This window comes from Trachurus trachurus, assembly GCF_905171665.1.
Source record: "Trachurus trachurus genome assembly, chromosome: 23".
Lineage (NCBI taxonomy): Eukaryota > Metazoa > Chordata > Actinopteri > Carangiformes > Carangidae > Trachurus > Trachurus trachurus.
The window spans coordinates 24,864,497-24,881,449 of NC_139912.1; the positions used below are offsets into that span (position 1 = coordinate 24,864,497).

General features: G+C 42.4%; 1 protein-coding gene across 1 annotated transcript in view; it reads left to right on the forward strand.

Annotated features, from left to right (window-relative positions):
- Positions 1–14,560, forward strand: part of LOC311006886 (proton myo-inositol cotransporter-like) — a gene marked incomplete at both ends in the record, with an annotated part of 80,890 nt that extends 66,330 nt beyond the window's left edge. The window contains 6 exons of the mRNA XM_083999897.1: positions 8,832–8,995; positions 9,085–9,205; positions 11,585–11,710; positions 11,866–11,984; positions 13,130–13,282; positions 14,334–14,560. Of these exons, the coding sequence (XP_083856023.1) occupies positions 8,832–8,995; positions 9,085–9,205; positions 11,585–11,710; positions 11,866–11,984; positions 13,130–13,282; positions 14,334–14,560 (910 nt within the window). The remainder of the gene's footprint in view (positions 1–8,831; positions 8,996–9,084; positions 9,206–11,584; positions 11,711–11,865; positions 11,985–13,129; positions 13,283–14,333) is intronic.
- Between the last annotated feature and the right edge of the window lie 2,393 nt (positions 14,561–16,953).

Consider the following 16,953-nt stretch of genomic DNA (forward strand, 5'->3'; position numbering starts at 1 on the left):
TTGGTCATATAGCCGAGGGAAACCTTTGGCGTACTGACTTCACGCCCTCGTGCACATGCACAGGTTTTGTCATCATTCATCATTACTGTAACTGCAGCAGCATCACGACCTTCTGTCAGTCAGGTAACTTACTCACTTTACTCTTGGATTAAAAGAGAGGGTTTGGTCAATTTTGAAGGACCACACCGGATGTTGTGTGTTTCAGCCCATGAATTGGAAAAACAGGAATCATTGTTTGTCTTCCTATAGAACCTTTAAAGGGATAGTTCAACATTTTGGCAAATTGGCCCATTGCCATAATTGCTATAGTCATAGCAGTAGGTTAGTTACCTTTATTTGACGGTGCATGCTGTTTTTAGAACAGCGGAGCGGAGCGGCAGGCTGCTCAGAGCTACGCTACAGAGGCTAATGGAATTTCTTGCTTTCCCTCATCAAACTCATCAAATACACTATCCAACAACTCCAAAACACTGTTGTGGACAAGTTGTGAGCTGCACATTCACCACGCTATGAGATAATAACACAACGTTACGAGACAGAGTTGTTTTAGAGGTAAATACATGCAAAACCGCTGATGCGCGTTGCGTTCAGGGACAGTTTTTCCAGCAAGCAGTCTCTGTATTTACCTCGAAAGCGGCTCTGTTTCGTAACGTTCCATTATTATCTCATAGTGTGGTGAATGTGCAGGTCACAACTTGTCCACCAGAGCGTTGTGGAGTTGTTGGATTGTGTATTTGATGAGTTTGATGAGGGAAACCAAGAAATTCCTTTAGCCTCTGTAGCGTAGCTCTGAGCAGCTCGCGGCTGCGCTCCGCGGTTCTTAAAATAGTTTACACTGACAATTAAAGGTAACGAACCCACTGCTATGACTATGGCGATTATGGCAATGGGCCAATTTGCCAAACATTTTGAACTATCCCTTTAAACCACGACATTGTTCGCTATAATATAATTTTTTCCAGCCCTTCAAAGTGCAGGAAAAACACAGTTTTTATTTGGACCTAACCAACTTACGTATCCCTCCGCCCAGGGTTAGCGCCCGCCGATCAGCAGTTGGTTAGGTCCAAATAAAAACTGTGTTTTTCCTGCACTTTGAAGGGCTGGAAAAAATTATATTATAGTGAACAATGGAACTGTGTATTTCTTTTCAGGTAAAACCTCTTTTAGGCCACGAAAATAGACCGTTTCTTTGGGTCTGTTCACAACACTGTATGTTGTAGATCTGTGGGCAGGGCTATGGGCTGGCGTTGCTAACGGGAGGAGTGTAGAGAGTCTTCTACTGCAATTAAAGTTGTTAGGGGCTATTTGTAGATCATACAACCCCACTTTTAAAAAATGCTACTATCCCTTTAATGTGAACAGTGTTTGATCTGTGGTGCAACTACTGGTCAAGTTTAGTGCCTGGATGTTCAAGGTCTTGTTGTTTTTTTTTTTTTTTTACTTAAACACACTAACTTCAAGAGCCATATTAAAGCAGAAGTGAGTGATATATTTGTGTTAATATAAGTCTTAAATAGTTATATCTTCCGACAGCAATCACTTACATAGAGTGTTTGGTCTGAAACACGGGTCTCTCAGTCCCTCTGCTCTGCTCTGAGCCGAGGAGAAAACATTTATCGTATCCTACAGTTTTTATCCAATGAGGAGAGAGAACGGCATGCAGGGCTGTGTGTGCAGCCAAGGAACGCCGTGAATGTGGCGACGTAGGGACGAGGACTGTTATGGTGCGTTCAAGGAAACTCGTTTTTTTCCGACCTGTGACGTCGTACCAGTTCGATCTGGTACATAGACTGTACAAAAAGACGTACTGGTACGATTTCACGGGTCGGAAGTTACGAGTGGCCGTTATAGTGACTTTCACCGGTAAAACAGGTCGGAAAAACACGAGTGGGTTGCCTGGAACGCTACAAAGTCGTAAGTTGTGACTTGAAGCTGTAATTTATGATTTCAAAAGCCTGCCTGGAACGCAGCATTAGCGAAAACGACCGGATCACTCACTACTGCTTTAATAAATGGTAAATTATATTAAGTAATAAAAGAATAAAAAATATTGAATTGCATTCAGGCAATAGCTGTCTGCAGCTTAGTCTGCAGAGCAAAACAGTTTTCTGGGTGGTAAAAAGTAAGCATTGAGGAAGTTAATGTCTTGGATGATTCATTTTCTGTCCACTTTATTCCCAACACACAGGATGAAAACAGTTGTGTTTCTGTTGTGGTATAAGTGCTGTTATAACGAGGAAATGCAACAATATCCTTCTTATAATTCTTCTTTATATATGAAGTCGTAGGCCACATGAAGCTTATATGTGATACTGTTTGTTTTCCATGAATTATTACATAAGCATGTTTCCATTAAAAGAGCCTAAGTCGGCTACAGGTGGAGGGACATGTTGTACATAGCCTACATAGTCATAGGAACTCATGGGCAAAGTAGTGAGTGAAATGTTTACTGCATTGCATCATATATAATCTGCTGAGTGAGGCGCAGTACTAACAGAGTTCTCCTCTTGTCCACTCCACCAGTCACTACCTCACTAAGCTTCCACAAATCACCTTTTTTTCCGTCTGACTTTCTGATGTGACTGGGCAGACGGCCAAAAGTACAAACAAACAAATGTTTTCATATCACTCTGAAACAAGCTGTCTGAAAGGTACAAATAAGCCTCGAAACCTTTGAAAGTTTGGAAAGTGGCAGCCAGGAAAAGGAAAAGTTCATTTGATTAGCGGTTAATGAGCTAAAACATGCAAAGCGTCCGTGTGGTCCTTTAAGACCGCACGTCGTGTACTCCCAAGAGTCGGCAGCCTCCGAGACGATCCCGTAATGTGTCAGGAAATGTCAGCCATGAGTCAGCGGCGCCCTCGCACCACCACCCATGTGAAATGGGCTCAGACCAGCAGGGAGCGATCGAATGCAGGAGGGAGATGGAGACGACTGAAAACATGTCTATTATCTATCTGTTTCAATCAGCTCAATGAGAAGCTGTGGTTTAATCCTCTGCTGTAGCTCCACTGCAAATGAGTATATTTATGATTTCAGTGGAGATGCACACACTGATAGATGTACTGTATATTATTAGCATCAAAAGGAGTCTGGTTTCAGGGATTGGGTGTATTCCTCTTACTGCTGATAGGTGTAAATGACTGGCTGACAAGCTGTTGACATGTGATACAAGAACTGAAATGGATGCATGAAAGTATATTCACATTTTCTCCTCCACCTGTCATCCTCCTCCTCACCAATTTGCTCCCCACAGCTTCCACTCTCTCAGTCCCTCTCTCCTCTTATCTGACTCTCTCTCCTCTCTCTGCATCTGTCTCCCCCACCCCACCCCCCCTCACTCTCATCTGTGTTGTCACTCTCCTTTAATGTGCTGAATGAGAGGTTTGGAACTGGAGTGTGACAGACGCGTGGATCCATGTTTCCATTTTCAGACCGGGGTCAGGGCCAGATCACACCTTCTCTTGTTTGCTTCACTCCGGCGCTCCGCAGGCGCTCTTATGTAAAAAACAGTGTGTGTGTGTGTGTGTGTATTGTACTTATTTATTTTCTTGCGGAGCATAGTTGATGTTAATGTTTTTTTCTCGTGTTCATGTGTAAGACAGAGTGTGTGAGTCTTCCTACTACCACTGTCTGTTCTTTGTGTTTGCTAAGCGCTGTGTGTGATTGTAACACTACAGTGATTTCAGCACAATGTGGTCATCATGGAATTACCAGGGCTCTTTGTACGTGTTATTACTGGCTCTGTGTAATGATGGCAAACCAGGATTGAAGGCTTATTCTTCCCATTGTAAATGCTTGTCGGTAATAGCTGCTCTTGTTCAGCTCTGTTGCATATAGAGAATGAAAGAGGTTGTGTTTAATAACTTTAGTGCCGTTCTAACAGAGAGAGATATACGTATATTGGCTTCATGCAGGTGTATAAAGTCAGATTCACCGGTCCACACTGTAAAGGAATTTCTTTTAGCGCACATGTTCACTCACTTGGACTTGAACTTGATTAGATTTTGGTTATCAAAGGTCAAAGGTCAAAAACACATTGATTTCACAAAACACCTTTTTGGCCACAATTTAACTCAAATGTCTATGAGGTCATCTTCACTGTGACATCATAATGTTCAGCAACAAGTAGCCTAAGCAGTTTTACAGTAGTAACAGTTATTTAGCAAACTTGTTAACTGATACAACTTCGCTGTTTCTTCTCTCATCAGCATTTTTTTGGGAGTCGGTGCACTTTGAATTCCGTTGAAACCTTGTGCAATGACAATGAAGGAATTCAATTCAATTCAATTCAATCTATCTATGGACCGACTCCCATTGTGCACGAGTTGTTACTCAGAAAGTTGAATGAAGGTAAATGGTGCAATTACAATCCAGCATCATTTTTAGCTGGTGACCTATCCTGGGTGAACCCTGCCCTCGCCCTGTCCCAGCCCTGCATGGATCAGCATTATAGACAATAGATTTATTTATTTAGATTTTATTTTATTGGAATTGATTTATGTTACCTCCTTCTCACTGTGTTAAATTCTGGTCTGTCCAAACCTGTGGTCAACAGTTGAATTATTTCCTTTGCCTTCGACTGCAGATTTTGCAGAACAGAACACAGAAGCAGCTGAGCTCATGAATTCATGTTTTTTTTGTTTTTTCAAAGTGAAAAACAACCTGGATTGTGATAATTGTACTACGGGCACATTTCCTGAACAAATATGTTGAGCACCAAAAATCCTTCAGTTAATCCTCATCGACAGAACGGCTGCACTGCTTTTAGCACGTTTGCATTTTTGAAATATATTGTGAAATGTAATTTCTGATTTTCAGATAATCAAAATGAAAAACTCCAAGAAACAAAATCCATCTGGAAACACCTCAGAGGTCGATCTGTTCCATTCAAGTCCCACTCAGAGTGTTTCCTGTCACTCTGCGATGTGTGTTAATAGTTGATGACTGGTGGGGCGTTCAGACTGAGAGGTGTCACTTTCTATCAGGGGTGGCAGCAGAAACCTGTCCTGTCCCGGCTCGCACAGTGAAGGAAAAGATGGCTTATCATCAATATCGCTGGACGTTTCACTTATTTCCTGTCTGTGTCACCTCAAATAATATAAAAAAAGCCATGTCTGACACACTTATTGTCAGTCGGATTGACTCCATTCACAAGGAAACTGTCTCATTAAAATGCCGCCACCGTCGTGTCCTCGCATCTTTTTCAAACTGACTCCCAGAAATGAACAATATACCATTCTGAAGAATCTTAATGACGCACCCAGAATACACAGTGTACAGAGAAGTTCTGTGTGTACCCATTAAAATAATGCATTCTCATCCGGGGGGAGAAACTTTCACAAGGCTACCAAGCTGCTGAGCGTCTTTGTGCATTGATCTCTTGTGCTAAAATTTCACTTTATCTCCAACTATTTTCCCCCTCGACACCGGAGAGAGAGAGAGAGAGAAAAAAAAACTCCTGAGCACAGCTGATGCTCTTTGCAGATGAGCCCAGAGAAACCAGGAATTAGCACGAGCAGGAGCGAAATAGCACGCTGTATTTTTCTCAAGGTGTTGCCGTCTTATCTCCTGCTAACAGTCAGCACTTCATTACTGCCTGCACTTGTTACTAGAATAACAACTTGACACTTTTTGCACAGGAGGATTTTTAGAGGATATGAGAGTGCAGAGCGTGGATAATCACAGATATCAGATCAGACATTAGGCAGCAGCGAACGCGCCCCTTGAGCAGCTCTCAGGGACTTTTAAAGTCTGAGATCTTAGTTTTGAGATGCTTTTAACATTTAACACACATCTCGCCGCTGTGGTCAGGAAAAAAAAAAAGATGACTTTGTTTCTGCAGGCTATTATTCACCGTAGTTTTTAAGCTGGAACATTGTGCGTATGTGAGATGCAGGGCTGGAGATGGAGCACAGCAGGCTCCACTGCTGAGAACAGAAACTGTGCTTTTACTCCCGCTGCTGCTCCAAAACCTAGTCATTTCATTCCTGAGTGAGTGCGTGTGTGTTCGTTTGTTTGCTCATGAATGTGTGTCTAAGTGTGCGTCCGTCCTAGACATGCATTTGCAGCCACATGTCTAAGTTTGTAGATGACTAATGGCCTTCTTTAACTTCCATCACCTCGTGTCCCTGTGGGGTCAGGCTTTTAAAAACGGGAACTTCACAGCGTCTCATTGCTTCCTCTGTTCTGTGTGACTGGGTTCCGGAAAAGTGTAAGTGTTGTTATGCAAATCTGCCAGTTGAATGTCTTTTTTTTTTTTTGGGGGGGGGGGGGGGGGGGGGCAAGAGCGAGAGAGAGAGATAACAATGCTTTTGAAGCAGTGAAAAGCAGAATGCTAATTCTGAGTTGCCTGTAGAGACACAGACTCAGACAATGCTGAAGATGTTTTAGTTCTTTAATGAGTATAACCTCCTTTGTGTTTGTGTTCTCTAAGGGTTTTTGTGTACAGACAGCTTGTGTGTACCATTGTGGGTGAAAAGATATATATTTGTTTTTTCCCCGTCCAACAGGCTCACCGTCTCCATACTTAAATAGAGCTCTTGCAGGTGTGTGTGTGTGTGTGTGTTTGTGTGTTTGTGTGGCCCATCATCTGCGTCTCTTCTGTCCTCGTTACATGATATCATAATTGGAGCAGGAAGTGGACCCATGCAGGTGTCTGTATTGTTGACCACAACCTGCTTAGAGCCGTGTTGATGATGATTGGAGGTAATCTGCCTACATGGAGCAACATGGTGCCAGAGTTGCGAGTATAATTATTCTGTATGAGAGCAGACAAAAGGAGGAGCGGGGGGGGGGGGCGTTGAAAGTGACTGGTGAGAGCCTATTTATAGCTGATCGCTAACTGTCTCTAGATGAGTGGCTGGTGCTGAAGTAGAGCGGTTGCGATTGGTGGATGAGTGTTGAGCTGGTGGCGGCTGGTTGATTGATTGAATTGTACCAGGAATGAATTTGTATATAATTTACTTATTAAAACTTAATTAAAGGGACATTGTGTAACTTCTTCTGTTATCTATTCCCAAAAATCAATTATTTTGTTCAAAAGTCTGTTTTTCATTCATCAATAATCCCCCCCATCAACAAAGTGAAGTGTTCCTTTCAGCTCTGAATGAGCCGTTCATATCATTCATATCTCCATGGAGCGGTAAGCTCGGTGCTGCTGCCATGTGGTGTCTCCATGTTTTTACGTTCAGTGGCAGCGTGACGGTAGGAAACCACGGAAACTCAGCGGAGACACCGGAGCTGTCGGCTCAGGTGGAGGTGGCGTCTGTGAAAAGTCACCGTGGTAACGCAGTGAGGAGGAATGGAGCGTTACACTGATGCTGCATTCACCTGCAGTCGGGCAGACGGCCGTCAGTAACAAACCAGATAAACCAGCCGGTAAAACGTGGGTCAGGTAAAAAATACCACATCGCCATGACAACATATTGTCACGTACTGTTTTGCCTGGTGCTGACGGACCACTTGTTTACATAGAGGCTTGTTTATGCCGTTACGTGCAGCGGCTGTCGTCCGTCTGCTGTCTGCCCAATTTCACGTGAATGCAGCATGAAAAATACCATTGAGTTGCATGCAATATACAACCGCAACGCTAGATGGGAACAATTCCTACACAATGTTAGCCTCGTAAACCAGCCTCTCGCGGAAATGCATTTCATTTCATTTCTCAGAGAGTCTGGCCTCATTCCCCCTGTAAGCGTTTGGGGTGGGCGGGAGCTGGGCGGGAGTAGTAGCGTTGACAGACAACCCCATTCAGCCAATCAGCAAGTTGGTGTAGTGACGGGGCTTTGTACCAGTCGGTCCCTGATTGGCCAACGTGCTGTGTCAATCACAGCGGCGGCGCTGATTGGCTCGGCCTTCTGAGGGTTTCAGGCCAAACGCTTACAGCGGGGATGAGGCCAGACTCTCCCTCAGAAATTAAATGAATTGCATTTCCGGGAGAGGCTGGTTTACGAGGCTAACACAATGTACCTTTAAGGCTCAAAATTGTTCATATATAACTGAGGATGTGTAGCTTTAAATGACAGGCAGGTGAGTGTTCATGCCACAAGCCGACATGTACTGAGCTCTCAGCTCCACATGTGCCCCTCAGTTGTACAAAGATTGTTGTAAGGATGCACAACTGTAACAGCATATGAAATAATCTTGAAAATGATCTGAAAAGATGTTGTACAATACATAGATTAAAAAAAAGAAAAAAAACTGCAGGATGATGAACAAACACTTTTTCTTTCTTGACTTTTTCGGTCTTGAATACCGTCTTTACTTACTGTTCAGATTTATTTATTCATTTTGATCGGATTTTCTCTTTTTCTTAAACCTTATCTAATGACTGTATTTATGTTGAGTTATAGAAACCAAATGTTTGTATGAGCCAGTGGTGTCATGGAGGCTACAAACTAGATGGAGTCATCAGAACAGCTGATTTTCAACCTCCAACTGTCCTTCAGGAACCTGTGGGTGAGGTCAAGGAGGCTTCATCCATCTTTATTTATAGTTCATGGTCCCAACTCAGGGGGCTGCATTTGTCCCATTTCGAAGGCTCTGTCAAGTGTGGCCTATGGTCAGGATTGCTAGGCAACAGGGCCAGGGCGCTTTGTGGCAATAACAGTAAGAGTGGGCACAGCTTCCAAATGATATGGTCTCTGCATTAGGACATAGTTCTCATATTAAAACAATACAATATGATATAATATAATGTTGGAATCATCCTTTAATGTCACTGGAATTTCTCATCTGTCATCAAAAGGATCATCTTTAAAGTAACAGAACCAACAGTTATGATAATGTAGCACTTCTTGTTGAGATGTCCCTCTGTCTCCGTGTCCTCCAGGTACTACAGCGCCACCATCCTGCAGATGTCAGGAGTGCGGGATGACAGGCTAGCGATCTGGTTGGCCAGTCTCACCACCCTCACCAACTTCCTGTTTACGCTGCTGGGAGTGTGGCTGGTGGAGAGAGTGGGACGCAGGAAGCTGACTCTGAGCAGCATTATAGGTGCGTTGGGTCTCTTCAAATGTCCACTTCAGGTGTGATGGAGGTTTGTGTTTGTGTCACATGTGTCACACGTTTGTTTTTTTCAACAGGTACATGTTTGAGTTTGAGTCTGTTGGCCATCGGGTTTCTGGTCTCTGCCCAGCACAGTCCCCCTGTCACCTTTCACCCATTAGACCCTGCCATCGCCAACTCTACCTGCTCCAAGTACCAGTGAGTACGCACAAACACACACACATGCAGCCCTCGAGTCAGCTTTAACACCCTCTGTTGTTAAACACTGACCATCTATCATCTCCCTCTATCACCAACCATAGGCAAACATTACTGAGCACTTGCAGCACAATTATCCCACATAGAGCAATAATCTGCCATCCCAAAGATGGAAATGAAGAGAAGCTTTACCGTTTTTGATATGGAATCAAGAGTGCACACATTTTAGATTTTTTTTAAAATAATTGTATCTTTTAAATCATGCTTTTTGTTAGAGTATAATATTGAAGAAAGCACAAAAGGCAGGATTTGCTACTGAAACATTACAGTGTAAAATCAAAGGGAAACTCATGTTTATAGATTTGTGCCATTTACCCAGCAGGCAGATCAGTGACTCCTCTGTATATTTAGAAAAGGCCCGAGTCATGGTATTGAAGATGATGATGATTCCTCTGACCTGTGACTGATTTATTAATAGCTGATAGAACTGTAGATAGTGATGGAAACAACAGTGGAAAGATGCTGTGTAAATATTGTTCTTGACTATATGACTTTTATCATCCCTCATATCTACAACCAGGCCTAAATCAGCTCCAATTCACTTTATTGTCTCCATTAGCAACAAGGGGCAAATACACACACACACACACACACACACACACACACACACACACACACACATACACACACCATACACGTGTGAGCCAGAGATCAGCTGCCTCTGTGTCCCAATTTACTCTCACTTACACAGACACCAGATGAAACTCGCGTGTAAAGACGCTCTTTCATCATAACAACAAACAACACCTAATGGACTCGCTGTCCAGTAACCCACACACAGACACACAAACACAGGGGTAATTTGAAGAGATGAGTGCTTTTACCACACTGGAGTGGCTTCATTGAGTTCACTTTGCTATGATGAGTGTGCGGGCTCATATGGAGTAGAGTCAGAGCCACCGCAGGTCGACCATACCCACTGTGGATGGGACGTCCCATTTAAGGATGTACCCAGTGGGAAATGATGCAATCTCTAGGATATGTTACCTTTTGCACATTCCCCTAGACACTGCACTTTAGTTGCTGTTGCTATGCCTGTCAAACCTTCATTGTTTTCACAGATATTAGTAGCATATGGGTAAGTGAGAAATAAGAGTTGGCAAGATGAGCAAATTCAGAAATATCTTTAAAAATTGTGTTTAAGGCAAGCATCCGATTTGTTAAAATGTACATTTTGTATTCATGTTGGTTTTCATTTCAAGTAAGTAAGTAAGAAGTAAGACTGAATACCCCTGAAAATGTCAAATGGTGTAACCACAAATGAATGATAAATATTGAATATTTTATCCACCTACAGTGGATTTAAGTGTACTTATAAAAAATATATGTTATTCTGAAAACATTCAGGTGAAATAGATTTCTTTTTTGCTGTATTTCTATATTTATATTTTAATGCATTTTGGCAATACTGAGCAAAACATATCTAAAAACACTGCTTTTATTCTAAATAATGTGACAATTCGTCAAGAAACATAGTGTTGCATTGCAAAAGTGAATTACATTTATTCCACATTTGAGTCCAGATTTATTTTCCTGTATAGTCTGATTTTTATGAAAAAATACCGGTTCCACCACTTGACATGGGGTTACATCACGTCATTGACGTACCGTCCCTCTGTGTTTACTTCAGCCTCCTCCAGTCCTGGTATTTTTGGTTTTATGTTCATCCAGCTGACCTCAGAGCAGTGTGTAACCAGAGCAAGGTGCCCCGCGCACACAGCTCGGCAAAAATAGACCTCGGAAACAAAACACGCTTGTCATGCAGCTCCATCAGATGCTGCAACAACAACAAACCTGATGAAGTTGCATGAAGAAGGAAGCGCGCCCTTGTTTGTCACTAAGTCAGCGTTTCAGAGCCCTCCAACATGAGGACTGATAATCACAGAGCCGACATGACGAGATGCACTTTTAATTAACGGAGGCACAAGAGAGGACAGGATGAAGATGAGCGATAATGTTGGCGAATTGTGCACCATTTGTTTTGTTTTTTTTGTTCCTAATTTTGATTTATCACTTCCTGAATCTGGAAACAGTCCATATACATTAATTTCATTTGTGTAATGAGGCAAATCTCAATTTGAGGGCTTAGACTGCTGCTCTCTGTTACACTAAACAAGGATACAAGCATATTTCTAGAGTTACAGCAGCATGCAGCACCAGCTCATATTGTAGGCCTACAGTACTTTAAAAAGGTGACAGTCACAGAGGTACAGTAAATGCACAGACCAAACAGTGGAAGGCGGAGGAATGTGTTGTGATTGATTGTGTTGAAGCAGATTAGAGCTGATGGTGTGGTGTGCGTGCTGTTTGTTCTCGCAGGCTGTGTGAGCCCTGCATGCTGGACCCTGGATGTGGCTTCTGTTACCGTGAGAACGCCTCGGCGCTCCTCGCCTCCTCCTGCGTTCCCGTCAATAAGGCCTCCACCGAGCAGGCAGCGTGGGGCAGGTGAGTCACCGGGCGCCGCCAGGCTGTGTGCATGCACATGTGGAAGTTTTGTAACGACAATGTGAAATGACAGCTTGCACCTTGAACTGGGCGCCAACGTCCAGAGGGATTAACAGAAGAACTCCCCCACACACCCCCTCCCCCCCACTGTCTAGGTGCTCCAACTCCAGCCTGATGAGAGATCAGACCTACTGGGCCTACAACTACTGCCCCACCTCCTACTCCTGGCTGGTCCTGTTGGCTCTGGTGCTCTACCTTGCTGCTTTCGCCCCAGGTTAGAGCTCTGGTTACTATAGTAGCGTTGGTGTGCTGAGATGTTTTTTTAATACTGTTTGGTCCTCTCGAAATGTAGGTTTCTGCTCACACCAACAATAAGACATATAACCCAATATAACTGTGTTATTAGTGTGTGTCCACATCTGGATCTGGCCGTAATCAGCCACCATATATCCATATATCCACACAGCTACACCTACAAATGAGAGGGATTTCTAGGAATTTAAACATCTCGTCTTAATGCTCAATCCGGATTTTTTGCTCAGGTCCGATATTTCGTTTGGCAGTTCACATTAGCTTTTAAAACGTGGCGTATATTAGATTTCAGTGTGAACTGTTTGTTGTTCCGAGCTGACCCGCATGCACAAAAGAACAATAACTATGACTTCAGGTGCAGCACGCTGTTGTACAGGAAACATGGATGAAGCATGAGCATTTTCACTTTTATTTCAAAGTGTCTGTGCAATATGCATAGTCCATATCGATCTTTTGAGTTTTCATCTTCCTATGTTTATTATTACTACTACTTATATATGTGTATATGCATATGTATTTTCTAGTTCATTCCACTTTGATTTGATTTATCTGATCATCTTTTATTATTATTTTTACATTATTTGTATTTTATTTATTTATTTACCCATGTGTTGAATATCTATTCCACAATATTTTTTTGTAATCTTTTGTTATGATATCAGATGCACACAATGCTTGTTATTATAATTTGATTTGTCATTAAAAGGAAACAATAAAAAAAAAAGCAGGAAGAAAAAAAAATAGTGTCTGATCAATGGAAGATGGAAATGTCTGAGGAGGAAACGAATGCAGAAAAAGAGAGCCAAACTTTGTATTTTGGCATTTTGTGGTGCATTAGCTGGGAATTAGTTGTTAACACTGGGGTGAAAAATCACATCTGGGCAAGATTTGAGTGTTCACACTATTTAACCTGGTCACATGACCTGAAAAAAAAATCAGGTTTGGGCCACTTTTGCCTGCAGTCTGAACATCACTATATAGACTCAGACTGGTTGTTCTTTGGCCCATGTGGACGTACAGGGATCTATCAACTCATTAAACTTGTCCTCACCTCTTCATAAAGAGACTCATCTCTTCTCTCTCTCTCTCTCTCTCTCTCTCTCTCAGGGATGGGTCCAATGCCATGGACCATCAACTCAGAGATCTACCCTCTGTGGGCGCGGAGCACCGGGAATGCCTGTGCAGCCGGAGTCAACTGGACCTTCAACATCCTGGTGTCTGTCACCTTCCTCCACCTGGCTCAGTACTTCACCTACTACGGTCAGTTTCTGAGCTCCAGAGCATTTTCTCTTTATTTTTGTGGTCAGAAAGAGAAGCGGACAAAACTAGAACAACTCTTCTTTTATTTTTGTTTTCATAAGCCCAGTGGACCTGAACTGAAGGCTGTAATTGTAATCAAACCAAACACTTGTGTCAGGAGCAGTTCCTCCAGTGCTGCCGGACCTCATCCACTTCCGTCATTGCTTACACAACCCCACAGCAGATGTGTTGTAACATCCATCCACTCTTTACCTTGTGTCAAGAGCACTAAGGAGGTAATAGCTGACTGACACCCTGAGGCGTTGTGGACCATTTTTTCTCCCCCAACCTCCTTCTACAGCTCCTCAGTCGATGTGTCTCAACAGCAGGTTTCTCCTCAGACAGGAAGGAACTGACCTTTCATGGAGCTGGCGGATCAATCCATCAGGGATGATTGTGGAGGCATCCTGGGTTAATAATCGATTTCCACTCCTTCGTTTGCTTAGTATCCCCGGTTTATAAAAATCATTCGCCGAGTGAAAACTGACAAAAACGTAATTATGCTGTCACATAAATGGTAATGGTGTTTAGCATAACTCACAGTTTGTCTGTACAGTTAAAATGTCATTTCACTTTGACAAGGAAAAAAATAGAGATCACAGTGGCCAGGAAATCTCATTAAGCCGCCATCGCTGTTTGTGCGTGTGGAGGCTTCTATGTCGTTATTTCCTTCCTGTGTTAACCCACTGTAGTGCCACTTTGACAGGGGCATGTTACGTCTACTTCACATTCATGATACGGTTGCCAGCGGCTTGAAAACACTATTTCAATTTCAGCACACACATCTGTGCAGATGTTGGTGGGCAGTCCATGTCTAATATTAGCTGGCTCCAGGAGCTCCAGGAGCTCCAGGAGCTCCCGTCGCCATCGCCGACTCTGTCCTGTCGATAAATGAGAGCCGTGTTTAGAAAATGGTTGACGTTGTTGTTTCTTGTGTTAGTGGGTGGCTGTTGTTGCAGTGTGTTCTCCGCACTGTGCAAATAAAAACTGACTTGACTTTTGTGTTTTGCAGGAGCTTTTTTCCTATACTCCAGCCTGGCCTTGCTGGGTTTCATCTTCATCTACGGATGCCTGCCCGAGACCAAAGCCCGGCGTCTGGAGGAGATCGAGGCGCTGTTCGAAAACCAGCTCTGCTCCTGCGGCGCCTCGGATTCGGACGAAGGACGTCAGGTCGAGTACATCCGGGTCAAAGGTTCCAACTACCACCTATCGGACAACGACGCGTCCGACGTAGACTAGGGCGAGTTTTAGCTTCGGATGCCTCTAGATGTTTCATTAGTTAGTGAATACTGAAACATTGCACAGTGGTTGGCTCTGTAATATTTATATTGTTCATGTGAGAGCTGAAGAGTCATTCATCCCCTCAGTATGAAGTTAAAAAAAAGAGTTTAAAAGGCCTTTGCTTGTATCAGAAATCTGAGTTCACCCTCAGATTAGTCAATTCAGGAATCTAAAATCAGTGACAATGCTTTAGTTAGAGTAGGAATGTTTTATTTACAGCCGAAACTCTGACTTGAGGGTGAACTGACACTAAACCTGGAGTCACACCTGCTCTGGTTGACAGTTGAATTAATCGCACCCAAGAGACGTTAGTATAAATACTCACAGGTCTGACACTTGAGCAGGAAACATGACTGTTGAACACACACACTGAAAACACAAAATATAAGGGACCCTTCCTCTCTCAATGGTTTCAGGGAAATGTCCCTGATATCTTGTACATTCATTTAGTCAATATGAACTACAATTTAAATGTGATGCTGTACAAAAACATTGAAACGTGACACAGCCGTCGTACAGTACCGCATCATGCCAGAATGTGTTTCCAATGAAAACGCTACAGTGAGTGTGGTCTTAAAAACCAGGTTTGTGCGTCCACACGATCTCCGCCGAGTTGTAACCTACAGTATCGTACCATTCTGCCTTTTTTACGTGAAACACATCTCAGTTAAATGTCGTCAAAGCATTGCACATTATCGTCACTTCCTCGTGGAGACTTAAGTTTGTGTTTGGGATCATATTTTTATGAAAAGCAAACACCAGAGATGTACAGTATATTGTTTAAATTTAGCAAACTTGTATTGTCAGTGGGTGCCTAAGTGAAACCACTGTAGTAGCACTGAAGGAATTCAAGTTCCGTTGCCATAGTTGATTTATTTATTTATTGAAATCATATTTATTTTCTCAGTCGGTTTAGGAACAAAATGCTAATTGCTTAAGCGTATTTAGTTTTTCAGTTTCAGGCCTTTATTCTGTTGCCTCTACAGATGCGGTATGGAGACTACAGTTTAATGTCACTGTCATGACCTGCATTGTGAACCAATTTTATGAACTTGCATGTGTCATAGCTGAACCATAGCTGGTTGTTGTTGCTGGATACACTGTACATTTACTATCCTGCAAAGACAACCAGCCTGTTCTATCTGTGGTGGTGTAAGTAGAAGCTTGAGTTTTATGATTGAGATTTCAAGTATTTCATTCTGTCTTAACATGATAATATTAGTGCCTGTGTATTGTGAAGGTGCCTAATGGCAATTTTCAGTCACATTCCCTTAAAGTGGACATATATGTATTATGTCATGTTATGATAACTATGTCTGCATAGCTTTTTTTTTCATTGTTTGACATGTACATATCTGCATTTCAGCTGTGATGCAATGTTTGTTTGTTTTTTACTGTCATTTCATGTATTTAGATTTTTGTCTTCCTCCATAGCCTTATGTACAAATAGCAGAGCATATCATTTCTGTGGTTCTTTATGTGTCAAAAGTCAAGGAGTAGGATTTAGTGCAGTTTGCCAGTGTTGTTTTGTAAAGTAAAACTGTGTGAGGTTACACCTTGTTAGTCTCGTAGGTTTCAGTGTATCGAAAACCGTCGACACCGGAGTAACTTATGTAACAAAGCAAAACCGGTAAATAAGGTGTTAACAGGCTGCGCTGTTACTGTCACAGACTTTCTCATGGCAGGTTAAGGACAGTGAGTTTTTGGCATGAGGGCCCAAACCCATCATGAATAAAAGATCCATGATTCAATAGTTTTTAAAAAGTTGTTTACCAAATGTCATGGTATAATATAGTGACATTTAAAGCGACTGATTAAAATTGAATAGTATTTTCAAGGTGTCACATTCACACATGGGAATGGTAGACCAGTATAAACATAGCACACTAACATTTACATATAGAACCCCTATACAGTAACTGTCCTCTTATCAGAAAAAACATAAACATAGATTTCCCGTAAGCAGCTTTACAATGCCATATTTAGCCCATTTCTTTACAAATAGTTTTAATCTGCTGCCATGTTTCTGAGTGTTGAAACCTGCACAGACTTTTAAACTTGGTAGAAATAGGTGTAAAATCACAGTGAATATTTAAACCAAGACAAACTCAGAGCAAAAACTTTAACGGGTCAAATTGAAAAGGTCATGTGCGTTTCATGGCAATTGGTGATAAAGTAGTTACGGCGCTTAAACATGCAGAGTATCAGGTGTATGGTTCTTTAAGGCTAAGGTTTGATTTTTGATAAGTACAGATGAGAGACGTCCTCCTTGTTCTGTTTATTCAGTTATCAGAAAGAGACCAGTTGTTTTGCTCTGTGTTACTGTATAAAATTGGCTCATTAACCTGTTC